Here is a 16,169-nt window from a genome sequence, read left to right as displayed (position 1 = left end):
AAAAGAAACTAAACTTGCAGCGCCGCTCTTCAATGATGCGCCGCTATTCAATGACACTTGCCTAACGCCTGACTTTATTGAAAAGAAACTAAACTTGCAGCGCCACCGCTATTCTATCACACTTGCCTAACGCCTGACTTTATTGAAAAGAAACTAAATTTGCAGTGCCGCTATTCTATGACACTTGCCTAACGCCTGACTTTATTGAAAAGAAACTAAACTTGCAGCGCTGCTCTTCACTGACGCGCCGCTATTCAATGACACTTGCCTAACGCCTGACTTTATTGAAAAGAAACTAAACTTGTAGTGCCGCTATTCAATGACGCGCCGCTATTCAATTACACTTGCCTTACGCCTGATGAGCCAAGAATTAGGGCGAAACACGTGTCACGTACTCTTTGCATTATTTGACAGTAAACTATTTTCAACCATTCTATGATCTGCTTCTCACAACTGAAGGCACCGTGGCTGATGTTAGCTGACTTGCTGGCCAACCATAAGTGTTACCTGGTAGGTAACCACCCATACAATCAGATTGTGATTCACACTATGAATGCTGTGAATGTAATTATCCCGATCTACATACTAAAGAAAACCTCAATGAAGAAGAAACAGTGTGTAAACATACATATTAACACATGTGCAATTAAACGTGTGCATTTATGGGGTGATTTCTCAGGCTTAAAAGCTCGCCTTTTATTAAAAAGGTACATACAAACTGTTTTCATTCTGAAGGGCACAAACCACGTTGGATTTCAGCCGTTAAACGCGCAAAAATGTCGGTACACCAGATAAATAAGCGCAACTTATTATCAGTTGTATTGCATGCTTACAATACATATAGAAATGTGTTAATCATTAACTAATAGTATGGGATGGTGTTTTTCGAATCGCGCCTTGATTTAAACGATTCCATGTCTTGGTGGGTTTGCGTAGCTTATTGTCAATATCGTTACACCTGTTTTTAAGACTTTTTGACTGAAACGGGCTTTCACGAAAAAAGTTAGGGCTTTGCTACAGGATACACCCTCCACAAGTTAAGGAAGTAAAAATAAAGGTATATATTTCTGTTTTATTTAAACCTTTTAAGTTCATATGCATAGCCCCATTTGGCTGTTTTAGTTTTTTTTTTCTTTCTTCAGTAATATTTAATCTCCTTAAAGAAAAACAACATACGCATTTTACTTTTTTGGTATCTCTTTAGTAATATTTTAGTGTAAAAGGATAACCAGTATTTAAACCTTTTATGTTACTTTATAAAGTTATTTTACACAATGTTGAAAAATTAATAAGAAAGCTACATATTTTGGCAGCTGCTGCTTTAATTTTCAATGAAATGAAAAAAGCTCTCCAAGAGAAAACCTCAATGAAGAAGAAACAGTTTGCACTATCTAAAAAGGAGAAACCCTCATTTATAAAGGTTTGCTGCAGATGACTTAACTGAAAATTAATGAATAGTTCCTATGTGTATAATACATATTTATCTATTTGGCTTATGCCTTTATTCCAGCAACTTGCAACATCTGAGGTACAATTTGTTACATTACTTTTGTTTTTTGCAGCACAGGCAGGTGAAGTGACTTCCTCAGGGTCACACAGTGGTGTCAGTACCAGGATTTGAACTGACAAGCTCTGGGTTTGCTGAAATATTACTGAAGAAAGAAAAAAAACGAAAACGGGCAAATGGGTCTATGCATACAACTGTCCATCCATCCATTATCCAACCCGCTATATCCTAAATACAGGAGCCAATCCCTGCCAACACAGGGCACAAGGCAAGAAACAAACCCCGGGCAAGGTGCCAGCCCACCGCAGGGCGCACACACCCACACACACCCACACACCAGGGACAATTTAGAATCGCCAATGCACCTAACCTGCATGTCTTTGGACTGTGGGATGAAACCAGAGTACCCGGAGGAAACCCAGACAGACACTGGGAGAACATTCAAACTCCACGCAGGGAAGCGAACCCGGGTCTCCTAACTGGCACCTTTCACTGCGCAACCATACCGCCCGCATACAAACTTAAAAGGTTTAAATAAAACAGAAATATATACCTTTATTTTTACTTCCTTAACTTGTGGAGGGTGTATCCTGTAGCAAAGCCCTAACTTTTTTCATGAAAGCCCCTTTCAGTCAATAAGCCTTAAAAACATTGTATGAATCATTCATACAAAATCATTGTATGAATGTATTATTACAAACTTAGCTAAACATACATTTCAAGCTGCATCCTAGCTTTTACTCTTATAGTTCATTCTTTAATAATATTTCATACTGTACTTACACTTTGCATTCTTTTGGGTTGGGTTTAGATTTAAAACTAGCCACTCTATTTTCATTGTTATGAATGTTGAAAATCCCTGCTATCATTATATCTCCATCCTTAGATAAGAAAGGTGTGTCTACGGTGTCATGCAGACTGCAAGTAGGCTCTTCTGCCTTTATGATATTTACATACAGGACCACGACCAGGAGCAGCATCTCTAGCATGCTGTTTGTTGACAGCTCACCTGTTCCAAAGTCTGTCATTTATATGAAATACTGTTAATGCACTGTGCTTCATTTAATTTGGAAAAACATCTTTCTCACATACAGAATTCTCTGGTGCCTAATGAGGTAGATGTTTTTGATTTCATCACTGCAGTCCCCCTCATCTTTAATTAGGACATATTTAGAAAAAAAGATGTGACTTATTACCAGGTCCTAAGTCATAATTATCCTGCAGCTTCCAATTTTGTACTGCTTTTTTGGAGTTATTACCAATTTTACATGGTGGTGTTTTTCTGTCAATCAGTTTTTAAAACCTGTTTCCAATTATGTGTTTTCAAGTAACATTTTAATGTTACTTATCAAAACATTTGCTATTACAATAATTCCAATCAAACAGTTTTTCTAAATGTTATTAACTGCTATATGATTGTGTTGATGTACACTGTCATTTGTTGTATCTAATGTTGTAAAGATGCCATATAGTATAATGTACTGTGGGGTAGATTGTGCTTTTTTCCATCTGTGACTGTAACACAGAGACATATCCTGAGAAACACTGTTGCCTTGACACATAAGCATTCAGATCCTTTGCTGCCACATTCCAACTTGTGGTCATTTGCATCCTGTTTTCTTTAATCATCAATAAAATGAGTCTAGAACTTTATTGGAGTCCACCTGTGGAAAATTGCATTGTTTGGACATCATTTAGAAAAGCACACACCTAGCTATATAAGGTCCCACAATTCGCACCCCATGTCAGGACAAACACCAAGCCATGAATTACAGGGAACACTTTGTAGTCCTCCATAATAAAATCGTGCTGAGGCATAGATCAGGTGAAGTATATATATTACATAATCTTTTATATTTATATTATATTTAAGAATTCCCACATGAATGACGTGTGAGTCACTGTCTTGCATCCAAAAAACGAGGCTGAGTCCACAGGCTTCAGGAAAACCAGCTTTATTTCAAAACAAAACAGGAACAGCGAGTATATTTATTGAAACAGGAGTTAGCACTTCACTACACACAGACACAGCAAATGAGCAGTGACATTATCAGTTGTCCTCCTTTGGCTCCCTTCTTCAGTTCAGTCCTCCTTATTAGGTCAGTCCCATTGCTGCAGATCAGTGGCTGGGATTGGGGTGTCCTGGAGGTGGGTCATTGTTGCCTTGGTGATGCAGCAACCAGTTGTTGTCTTGCCGCAGACAAGCAACCCTCGACAGATGCATCACCTGCATTTTGGCACAGGGTGCTTTTAACAGGCCTTGTAGTTGCCTCAGTGACGGCAGCAAACCTCTCTGTCTCGTGGCAGACAAACATCCCTCGATGGACGTGCCACCTGCATCTCAGCACAGGGGGTCTTAAATGGTCTCATATCCTCTCCACCCCCAGCTTTATTCACACCGGGATGAATGAAAAGGCAGTCCAACCTGGACTCTGCCAGGTGTGACTTGACGTCAGCGTTGACATGTGCAGAACCGGGCTGATGGCAAACATCAAAGGCAAATGACTGTAAACCAATAAACCACAGAGTGAGCTTGTCAGTCGAATTTCTTTGCCTGTAGAGCCACTGCAGTGGGTGTGATCAGTCACCAGGGTAAACAGCTGACCCCACAAGTAGTATGAGAGGGACTCCATGGCCCACTTAATTGCCAAACATTCCTTCTCAATAGTTGAGTAATTGCGCTCCCTGGGAAGCAGTTTCCTGCTGAGAAACATGATGGGGTGTTCTTCACCATCGAAACAATGAGAAAGCACACCGTCCCAAAACTGAGTGCTTGCATCCATCTGTAGAATACAGCCCTTCAGAAAGTCTGGATTCCATAGAACCGGGAAGAAGGACATAGTGGCCTTTAAGTTCAAGAAGGACCTGTCACAGTCATCAGTACAGAGAATGTCGAGAATCTTTCTGCCCTTTGTCAAATCAGTGAGTGGGACGGTCTAATGTGCAAAACATGGAATACACTGCCTGTAGTAACCAGCCAACCCAAGGAAAGCACAAATCTGCTTCTGTAGAGAGGCAAGGATGGTTTGGAGGTGGAGGCTGGGACCCACAGCTTTGCTGATTGGGCATCTGGCATGTGAAAATGTGCTGGGTGGGTTGAAATCGGTACCAAGTCAGGATAGACCCTCTGTTTCCAGGTGGCTTGGGCTCCCTCCAGTCAATGGATCAGGTCTAGCAGCGTGAGGACATCGTTCTGTAGCATCTTGTCACAAAGGTCCTCGTTTATCCCTGACAGTATTGCATCAATGGTGAGCTTCTCCAAAATGTGCTTGAAGGTGTCCCCACAAAACCAGCTTTGAATTAGCTCTAATAAGTCCTAGACCTGTCCCTGTATAGGGCGATCTAGATCACTTTACTACAGACAAAACAGGAGCCCTTTGGCCAAGGGGCTCATAGCCATGCAGAGAGAGGATCTGTTGCGTCAGGAAGTCATAATCATCAAGCCTTTTGGGAGGGAGATTTTGCTTGACTTGTGGGGCCTTTCTAGTTAAAAATGGTGCCAAAATAGCTGCTCCTGTCCCAGCGGATCAGTGTGGCCATGCACCTGCAAAAGACAGAAAAGAAAAAGTGGGCCAGGTCAGTGGCTGGATTAAAGTACTCCCCGTATCAACCCTTGGCCAATGGAAGCAGTGTGCAGTGGGGCTGCGGACTTGTAGCTGCCTCTGTGACACAGTGAACATATTGTCTCGCAGTGGAAAAACAACTCTTGACAGACGGGTCACCCGCATTTTGGCACGGCAGGGTCTTGACATGTCTCACAATATATTGAGCAGTAACCCCAGCACTGGTCATCAAGGAACACCACTTTTAACATTACCTCATCCTGATAAAGCTATCCACAGCCCCTCTTTGTGTTTGATCTAATTTTGTACCCACTAATAGAACATGAATTCCCTTTTTTTTTAGTTAAATGATACATATGGAACATTATAAATAGCATTCTGAAAATCGAAATAAATAATATCGCGTACAACTGCCTTGTCATATGCTTTTGTTGTTTCCTCATAAAATTCCAGATTATTAATGAAACATGACTAGTTACTAATATACCTGATCTAGGCATGTATTGATGGAATTTTTCCTTAGTATTTGCTTGCATTACTTTAACTGTGATACACATTAAGCTTACCGGCCTGAAGTTACCTGAACCAGCCCAATACCATTGTTATACAACAAGGTAATAGTTGATAGCCTTCAGTTTTTAGGAATTTCCCCAATATGCAGAGTTTTTCCCGAAAGATGTGTCCCAAGGGTTTATATATGTACCCATTAACCTACATAAGCACGCAAGGAAAAATGTTATCTGAACATAAAGATTTCTTAGACTTGTCTATTTAATCTAAGCATTACTTCTCCCTCTATAATTTTCAAATCACTAAGCATATCCTTAATAGTCCCTGTTACGTTTGGGATGTTACTGACTTCTTCACACAAACAGTAAACTTCAATAAAATGCAAGCTCAGACCATTTGCTATTTTACTGTGTGTGTAGTCTAACTCGCCTTTATAGTTCCTAATACTCTTTCACCTTTTCCTTGACCTTTATTTTACTACTAAAATACTGTAAGAGTCTCTTTGGGTCATCATTCACCTTTTCTGCAATATTTATCACATACTGCTTTTGATCCTTCCCCATGTCCATTTTCACCATTGCTCTTGCAGTCTCAAACACCTTACAGTTAGCTTTAAGTCTTATATGCATTATACAGTTGTTTTTTCCTTTGTAAACAATTTTTGGCTGTTTATTTATCCACCACAGAACTGTCTTTAATTTCTTTCTGCTTCTAAATGTGATACACCTTTCATGCACTGTATGTAAATCACTTTTAATCCTGCCCCACAATTCCTCCTTCTACACTTTTAACCCTGCCCCACAAACTCTCTCTACACATAAAAGAGACACTAAATGTATCTTACTTAGGCTTTGCCACATCTCATATTTTGCCCTACTAGATTTAAATTAACTGTTTTATGTCTTGAATATTCACTCTGCCAAAACAATGTGAAATATATTTTGTTATTGTCACTAGATCCTAATGGTTCAATCACATCTCCCCCCTGAATTTTATCCAAATTATTACAGAATAGTAAATCTAGAAAAGTTTTCTACCTCATTGGTGCTTTACTGAATTAAAAAAAAACAGTGATTACCTCCAATAACTCCAGTTCTTGTGCCCATCTACTTGTAAAGTTGGCACAGTTAACGTTTGGGCAATCAGGCTTCCACATCACTATAATATTCCCCTCTAAAAATATGTTTATTGCTGCTATCAACAACCTTTTTCTTACTGTAGGGTGAGGTGTTAGCACATTTCCCCCTTTTATCATGCGCCAAATGGACGATGTTGTAGTACAGTTATTTTCCCATTGCTCTCCTCAGCTATATCTGGTTTCAAAGTATTCTGTTGTGATTGTCTGTTTAGATATTTAGTGATCTCACATTACAACTCATTATTCAGCATCTAAACTTTTAAATCTAATTGTCACATAACAGTTAACAAAATCCAGTTAAACCCAGATTTTTTTTTCATTCTTCTCTCATGACTGAAATATAAAACCTTAACAGCTTTAAGCACTTTTCTGGTAAAAAAGTAAAATCAGTCTCTACCTTTGGCCAAGCTGTGGGCTAGACATATTTCGAAAATATATCTCAGACCATGGATCAGAACAATTCCAGTTGGGTAAAAAGCTGACATTGTTTTAACTGGTATTATTTATTTATTTAATGAAACCTAATAAGATAAACCTAATAAGTTAAAATTCCTATGTATGAAATCTATCCCAACGTGTGTCCACTAGACTGAATGCTGTGAAATGAATGGTGGAAAGATTATTCTGCTTACGGAGCCAGAAAGCAACAATAAATATACACAAAAGACAATCATAAGGAAAATAGTTTTATACAAAAAGCTAAAAAGTCAGCACCGTCCACAAAAAGGATCTACTACTCCCCCTTTTCATCAGCTTAGACAGATTTCTGGCTGATAATTTTTAATGTAATTAAGTGTATGGTATGGCACAGAAAGGTAGAAATTTTATATTTGAAACCAGAATAGGAGGACTGAAATTTGAACGTACTGTTTATGAAAGTACCTTGGAGTCATAGTTGACTCATCAAAATCTTCATGAAAACCAAATACAGAAGTGATCAAGAAGACTAATATCATTTTATGTTATGTGTCACATTTTGAGGAATATACATCAAGGGAGATTATGCTTAAGTTACAGTATGGGTTACACTAGTGTGGCCCATGTTAGGTAATGTATACCATTTTGGTCTCCATATTACTACACAGACACAGAAGTGCTGGAAAAGTGCACAGAAGAATGACTAGGTTGATTCTGGGACTAAGAGTTATGAGCTATGAGGAGAGATTAAAGGAGATTAATTTTTCCTGGAGATTAAGAAGTGACATAATCACATTGTTGAAAATTATGGAAATAATTAGTTCAGCTGATTGCAGTTCTTACTTTAAAATAAACTTTTCTACAAGAAAACTGTAATACAGTTGGAAACGTGTTAAAGTTAGATTTCTCACAAATGTTAGAAAGTTTTTGTTTACGCAAAGAACCATAGATACATGGAATAAATTTACAATAATGTAGTGGAGAATAGGACTTGAGGTACCTTCAGATCTTAACTTGATGTTATTTTAGACAATCTAGGTGAATAGGATGGACAAGCTTGTTGGGCTAAATGGTCTGTTCTCATCATAATTGTTCCAGTGTTCTAATGTTATACTGAAACAAGATTTGTGGTTCAAGACAAATTAAGAGGTGATTTGGATAGAGAAAGGTGGATCACATTTCATGATTTAACTCATTCACAGTTGACAGACATTGTCGTCTAAGTAGCATGAAGGAATTTTATGATGGGTACTCTGCCTCTGGGATGAAATTAATGATTCAATATAGTTAACAGAGTATGAAGTAAAGAACCTTTGCACTAGTACTGCAAACTTGAAGTTACAGAATTCACTTAGAGGAATAGCTGTTGAAGACAACCATTCAAGTAAAGAGTGAATTGTTGTTCATATTAGATGTTGGTCTCCTGATTCATCTCCCCATGGGCTATTGTACTGCTGCACAAAACTGGAGAATAGTCAGATATATTCTTCTGTCCATACTGGCAAGGACACTGAATAGTGCTATTTGGGATGTAACAGCACTGCTAGTTTATATGAATTTAAAGCAATGCCAGCTGGGCATAGAGCAGTTTGAGCAACTGAGAGAGAAATTATAAAAGGTGACTAAAAACCAGTGTTTAAAGTGCTGCTAGAGGGTGATTTAAAAAAAAAAAGAATGCTATTTCTATGCCTGAGCTGTATGCAAGGTACAGTACTTTACAACTCAAAATCGATGTACAAATTCCAAACATATTTTTTTTTCCTCTCTGGTTCTCAATTTTCTCTTTTCTAAATAATGTTATATTAAGACAAAACTGTTATGTGTGTTTATATACACAACTACACAACTCTGGATAAGACAGTACATCACAAGACTGCCTTAGTGATGTGGTTCTATGTTTATGATTACCGGTATTTATGAAGGAGAGATTAGTGCCAGAAAAAAAGGTTTGTGTATATTCGAGAAATTCTTAATAATTATTTTGCTTAATTAACTATTAATACTTGTTTAAAAAACTCACACACTTAACAACACCAAGTGAGTTACACACAGCAAATGAGATTAAGCTCCAGAACCAGTCGTATACACAATGTTTAAGCCATAAACAAGCACTATGTCTAACTGCACCTACATGTCTTTTCCTGTTGTTCAAGGCAACAGAAAATACTTCTACAATAAAAAAAATGTCCAGAAGAAATACAAGTTAACCCCATGATCTAAATATTCCCCTTTAAGGACCTTTGCCCTTAACAAAACTGATAACTAACACACTCCATTTCTTAGCTGATTTCTCTTTTACTCTCCCCTGCATGATTAACAGTCAGAAATTATAATGGGTATATATAATGACCAACGAGTTGGCTCTTTGTATCTAATCTTTTAAATGAACACTGAGAGGCAGTTTGCATGTCTAAAGTGCCTTTTGTTTCTTCAATGAGTGCAAAACACACAGGCCTTTGACATTTGTAACTCGGTCTCTTTCTTTCATGCCTATGTCTGCAGGTTGTGGTGCATGCAATGGTCTGATTGTTGCATTGATGCTTTTAAAGTCTATAATATGACAAAATCAAATGGCCAAATTCACAAAGATCCCCCCCCCCACCCCTACAGTTCATAAAGGAGACAGATGCTGATATACCTCACTGACAATTTGTTGGAAAAGAGAAACAAAACCAAACACAGTAATTTTCCTTATCAATGCTAGCATTGCAGTTACACTGCAGTCTCACAGGTTTCATCATTTTCTATCATCCCCTGTACAGACCTTATGCCCAAAGTTCAATCTTTGATTAATATGCTTCAAGACAGTTTTCAGTGTCAGACACAATGCAGAAGGACACTCCACATGATTTTCACTGTTTTCCCATCAATTGCCTCACATCTTCTCTTCCCCACAGGGCTCTCACTTCTGCTGTCAAGCACCTGAATTTCCTTGGGTGTACTTCTCTGCGCATACTATGCATCTATTTTTTTGAGTTGGTCCCATGATAATGTACAACTGAAATTCTTACAATTTTCCCCTAGAAACATACAAGGGAAAACAAAATTGACTATCTGCTATAAAAAAAAATAAAAAAAACATCAGCACCACTTGTGTAAGTAGCATAACTTCTTCTTCTTTTTTCAGCTGCTCCCATTAGGGGTTGCCACAGTGGATCATCTTCTGCCATATTTTTCTGTCCTCTGCATCTTGTTCTATTACACCCATCACCTGCATGTCCTCTTTCACCACATCCATAAACCTTCGCTTAGGCCTTCATGTTCATATTCAAATACAGTAATCCCTCGCTATATCGCGCTTCGCCTTTCGCGGCTTCACTCCTTCGCGGATTTTATATGTAAGCATATTTAAATATATATCGTGGATTTTTCGCTGCTTCGCGGGTTTCTGCGGACAATGGGTCTTTTAATTTCTGGTACATGCTTCCTCAGTTGGTTTGCCCAGTTGATTTCATACAAGGGACGCTATTGGCAGATGGCTGAGAAGCTACCCAGCTTACTTTTCTCTGTCTCTCTTGCACTGACTTTCTCTGATCCTGACGTAGGGGGTGTGAGCAGGGGGCTGTTCGCACACCTAGACGATACGGATGCTCGCCTAAAAATGCTGAAAGATTATCTTCACGTTGCTATCTTTTGTGCAGCTGCTTCCTGAAACGACATGCAGCCCGGTGCTTCACATACTTAAAAGCTCGAAGGGCACGTATTGATTTTTGATTGAAAAACAAACTCTGTCTGTCTCTTTCTCTTTGTCTGCTCCTGACGGAGGGGGTGTGAGCTGCCGCCTTCAACAGCTTTGTGCCGCGGTGCTTCACATACTTAAAAGCAGCCCTATTGATTTGTTTGCTTTTCTCTCTATCTCTGTGACAGCCTGTGCTCCTGACACGCACTCCTTTGAAGAGGAAGATATGTTTGCATTCTTTTAATTGTGAGACGGAACTGTCATCTCTGTCTTGTCATGGAGCACAGTTTAAACTTTTGAAAAAGAGACATATGTTTGTTTGCAGTGTTTGAATAACGTTCCTGTCTCTCTACAACCTCCTGTGTTTCTGCGCAAATCTGTGACCCAAGCATGACAATATAAAAATAACTATATAAACATATGGTTTCTACTTCGCGGATTTTCTTATTTCGCGGGTGGCTCTGGAACGCAACCCCCGCGATGGAGGAGGGATTACTGTATAGCAAAGGCGTGCATCCTAGCCAACTGGGTTACGACAGCAGAGAGCGGCCTTTCAGAAATATGCCACTACGTCAATGGACTGCAACATTTAGAAAGTAGAGCAGTGTAACAATAGTGTAGTGCAGTGTTTTTCAACCTGGGTTTCGTGAATGCTTGCCAAGGGTTCCACCTAAATCTCCAGAAAATGTTGGGACATACTGGTGGATAATTACACAGGGTTCCGTGAGCAAGGTAACCATTTGCGCGCAGGGTTCCACTCCAGTGAAAAGGCTGAAAACCACTGGTGTAGTGTAATAAATATACATAGGCTGTTATTCAATTAGTAGATAGATGGGTAGCACTTTGGGTGTATATCACTTTGTGGCTGGCATGAAAATCAACTAGCCGGGTTCAAAGGTTTAGAATGATGGTCACCCTTTTGCTCCTCATATGAGTATGGCTACAGCTCTACACGATGTTCGTTTATTGTATGTGGAGAGAAAATGCATTTGCATTGCTACTTGTGTTACTGTAAATGTGGATATATCACTGAAAAAAAGGTAACGAAAGTAGTTTCTATAATAATGTTATAGAAATGTCTATTCTGACCAATTCTGCCTCTCAAAAATTACTTTTCATTTATAATTTAAGAATTACTTAATCATTTTATGGTTAACTTAAAAAATTATACTTATGCCAAGTGAGTAGTGAGCATCTTTTGTCATTATTAAAAACTATTTGCAGTAACAAATTCTGCATTTTGGTACTTAGTATTATTGGTTATTATACTGTATATCCCTCAAAATTTTTACTCATTTTTATGTTTTAATTAAGAAATTCAGGCACTGATAAAAATAATTTTTATTTCGTAAAAACATACACAATGTTTTCAAAATGGCCCATTAATTTTGAATTATGATTTTAAAAACAGTGTAATACACTTGCAGCAAAAATGCTTTGGTTAAATAAATGTAAATTAAAAAAAGCAGCTTTATCAAGTCTATAGCCAAAGCATAAAAGGGTAAATATTATGGCCTGTCAAACACTAATCAGTTAATTAATTAATTATCAATTAATTATCAATTACTTAAGCAACTAATAAATTCATTTTATTTAGAAAGAAACCACAAATTTATTACTATTTGCCTTACTGATGTTGTAAAAAGATGAAAAACAAAACACTTAAAAAAACACTTTTCCACTAAAATGTATTCTTTGAAGACTATTATAAAGTGCACACAGTGTTTACCTAATTCCAGAAATAAAGGCAATCCACACTAAATAATGTCCTATATAAAACTGTCCATGAACATAAATGTTTCATTTATAAACAAAAAAATGAAAAAAAAAAACAGAAGTGAGTTTTTTTTTTCTCTTTTCTTTCATTTACATGTATGTTGGAAAGGTGTAGAATTGTTATTGTTTTTTTAAAGTCATTTTGAGGGCATTTTTCCCATTATATGCTTTCGATTGTTTTGCTCAGGCTTTAATAAAATGACATAACATTTGGGAAAAAATATGCAAAAGAGTAATCCAAAACTAGAAGCCAGTATTGCAAATATTTCAACTGCTACGGTGTATTTGCCAGGTGAACTGATATAAGCCGGGATGAAAGTGATCCAGACTGAGCAGAATATCAGCATGCTGAAAGTAATAAGCTGAGCTTCATTGAAGTTATCTGGAAGTTTACGAGCAAGAAAGGCAAGGACGAAGCACACAGCAGAAAGAAATCCAATGTAGCCGAGCACAACACAAAATGCTATCATGGACCCTACCTCACATTCTAAGATTATTTTTTCTTTGTATGACATAAAATTTTCATGAGGGAATGGGGGTGATAAAAATAACCAAAATGTGCAAATTATAACCTGAGTTAATGTGAATGAAGCAACGCTCATTCTCTGTTGACAGGGGCCAAACCACTTCATGACATTACTGCCTGGTAGTGTGGCTCTGAAAGCCATCAACACCACAACTGTTTTTGCCAGAATACAAGAGATGCAAAGAGCAAAGGTGATCCCAAAAATCGTATGTCTCAGCATACATGACCAGTCTGATGGCTGACCGATGAAAGTAAGTGAACAAAGGAAACACAGGATTAAGGAGAACAGCAGAAGAAAGCTGAGCTCTGAATTGTTGGCTCTCACAACTGGGGTATCAATGTAAAGGATGAAGATGACTGCAACACAAACAGTCATTAAAGCTCCTAATAAAGCAAACAGGACGAGTAATGAGCCCATGATCTCTTCAAAGGACAGGAATTCAATATCTTTCAGGATGCATTGATTTTTTTCTTTATTGGACCTGTAGCTTATAGGACAACTCATACATTGAAGTGAATCTGTAAAACAAGAGAAAAATTGTACTTTCATTAGTATTTAATTGGCCTTAGTACATTTACTCAATTTAACTAAAATTATTTTGTTAAAATGTAAAATGCTTTGTGATGTCAATGTCATTCATAAAAGATATACAAAATTAATTATCCAAATTTTACAAAAAATAAATATTTTTTTAATTTAAAGAATATACTTCTATTGATATGGTGTTATACTTTAAAATTTGAAGTAGTTGTTACAATAATTACTTTTGACTTTCTATATTAGAGCTGAGCAATTAATAATATAAACCACAGTTGTTCAATCTAATAGGCATTTAACAAATTATAATATACTACTATTCAGCAGTCTCACAGCTCCAGGAGACTGGGTTTGAATCACTTCATTGTCATGCCTTGTGTGGTTTTTGCAGGTTCTTCAAATATTCATGATGTATTTTTATAGGTGCTCTGTTTTTAGTTACAGTTGGTTTTTGTCCTTATGAGGAGACATTTATTTTAATCTAGTTGACAAAACTGATTGGATATTCTGTACAAAAAATACATAGGATATTTAAACAAAGTTTCAAGAGTCACCTGAAAGAAGCTGCACGGAAAAATGTACAGTTTCTATGTCTTGCATAGAAAGAAATGTTAGACTAATCATGTCTTGTGTAATTATCTTTATATTTAAGAAGTACTATTAACAGCTGTTATTCAGTCATCTCTTTCATGGCACTGTGGTGACTTTACACATGTGTCAAATAAAGTTATTCTTCCTATCCTGAACTTGCGTTGTGATTTCACTTTGACAGTTGCCGCTGTAAGGACATGCCACCTCTTTCGCTAGATAAGGTAATGTAGTGTTTTCTGTCCATTTTATGTGGTAACTTGGGGTGGCCAGGATGGGTAAATGTCTGCCTCATTCAGCTGTAGCTGGGATGTATGAATGTTAGGGTCTTTAAACTGGATCATTTGGAATTCCTGAGGGCTACGATAGAAAAGAAGGAATGCAAAAGATAATCTAATGTTGGGCAGATGGTAACAAGTATTTTGATAAGTCGGACGCAAAGTAAAGTGCTACTTAGAAAAAGAATGCATATGTAAATCATTTTGTGGAATGGAAGATAAATAAGTTGGAGTTGTCTCAAGTAGAAAAGGAAAGTATTCAGGGAAAACTGTCTCGTGTCGATACGAATCCTATGGATTTAGGGGACAAGAGGCAGCCACAGCCCTGTTCCCTATGGTAGGTTATTAGATGAAGTGAAGAAGATGAGCCAGCTCAATGATAAGGGAGTTGTGGCTGCATGCCCAAGTTCCGGTTAAGGGTCTGGACGAGGAAGACAAGTTAATGACTCCTCCAGTAGGGTTCAAGTCCATCCTTATAAAAGAGGACAAGGGTTTAATGACCTCTCAGGTGGAGTTAAAGTCTCTGATACCATTAAAGTCTGAGGCTGCTTTGACTTCTGGGAATCATAGGTTGACATCAGGCTTAGAAGTAGTAAAAGAATGGGATAAACGAGGCTGTGGAAGGAGAAGGTAAAAAGGATGATAAATTCAAGGCTATTGCCCCCTTCCAGAATATTTCAGATTGCCATAAACTGGATGATGGCTTTTGTGAACCATTGTCCACTTTAGTATTTAAGCTTGGTGAAATAAATTATGTCCTTGGTAACTTGGAACTTTTTTTTATTTTTGAAGAGTTTACTAATATAACTAATTACTAAGATATTTAAGAGTTTAATTTGTGCTTTTGCACAAATGCAGTCTATTGCAATAGATATACAGTACACACCAGTGGGTACATATAGACTACCAGTGAGTACGAATAGTGCCAAGTGGCCTGTGTGCCAGTGCTCTTCTCAGATAATTCAGTGAGAATGGCTGTGGCGAAGGTGTTTTCTTAGAAGGAATTTCTGTTGTTAAATCCAGGGACTATAGCTGTGACTTCTGAAGGGATTGCCAACCAGGATCCTGAGCTGTTTTGTCATGTGGTGGGTGTGGCAATGCAATGTACCAGTTCGTGCTCACCAACCTGACCTGACCTGACCTGAGTATAACATTCACTGAGAAATGTCTGTTGTACTTATGAATTTACTGTACCTCAGACACTCTGATTTTATATAGATTTTATATCTAAGATTTGCAAAAATGATATTAAATGGTTGCACAATGGTTGCTGCCACTACCTCACCCATTCAGTATTCTGTTTTCAAATTGGGTATCCGATCATTGCATGAATGGATTTTTGCATTTTCTTCCGGTGACCTGTGTTTTCTCTCACATTCACATGCATGTTTAGTTAATCTGTGATTTTAAATTGGCTTTGTATGTAAGATTCAGCCCTGAACTGTGTGGCAACCCAGTCCCAGGCTCTTTTCTGTTTTGCTAGGATATATTCCCTTAACACTGCATTTTATCAAGAGGTTTTGAAAGTGTTGTGCAATGTTTTAATTACAAATGAACATATTTTGCTACTTACTGGTCTGATTGCTAATTTCACCTTCAGCACATGGAATGCAGTCAAAGCAGCAAACGTGTTGTCCTCTTCTAACTGC

At 37.8% G+C, this 16,169-nt stretch overlaps 1 protein-coding gene across 1 annotated transcript in view; it reads right to left on the bottom strand.

Moving 5' to 3' along the window:
* Window positions 1–16,169, bottom strand: part of LOC114669582 (extracellular calcium-sensing receptor-like) — a 203,545-nt gene that overhangs the window by 45,118 nt on the left and 142,258 nt on the right. Inside the window, exon 7 of the mRNA XM_051922538.1 lies at window positions 13,163–13,598. Within this exon, the coding sequence (XP_051778498.1) occupies window positions 13,163–13,598 (436 nt within the window). The remainder of the gene's footprint in view (window positions 1–13,162; window positions 13,599–16,169) is intronic.

Source organism: Erpetoichthys calabaricus, chromosome 2, assembly GCF_900747795.2.
Source record: "Erpetoichthys calabaricus chromosome 2, fErpCal1.3, whole genome shotgun sequence".
In the NCBI taxonomy this organism is placed as follows: domain Eukaryota; kingdom Metazoa; phylum Chordata; class Cladistia; order Polypteriformes; family Polypteridae; genus Erpetoichthys; species Erpetoichthys calabaricus.
The sequence above is the reverse complement of the archived record's forward strand: the minus strand, read 5'-3'. Positions and strand labels throughout refer to the sequence as shown.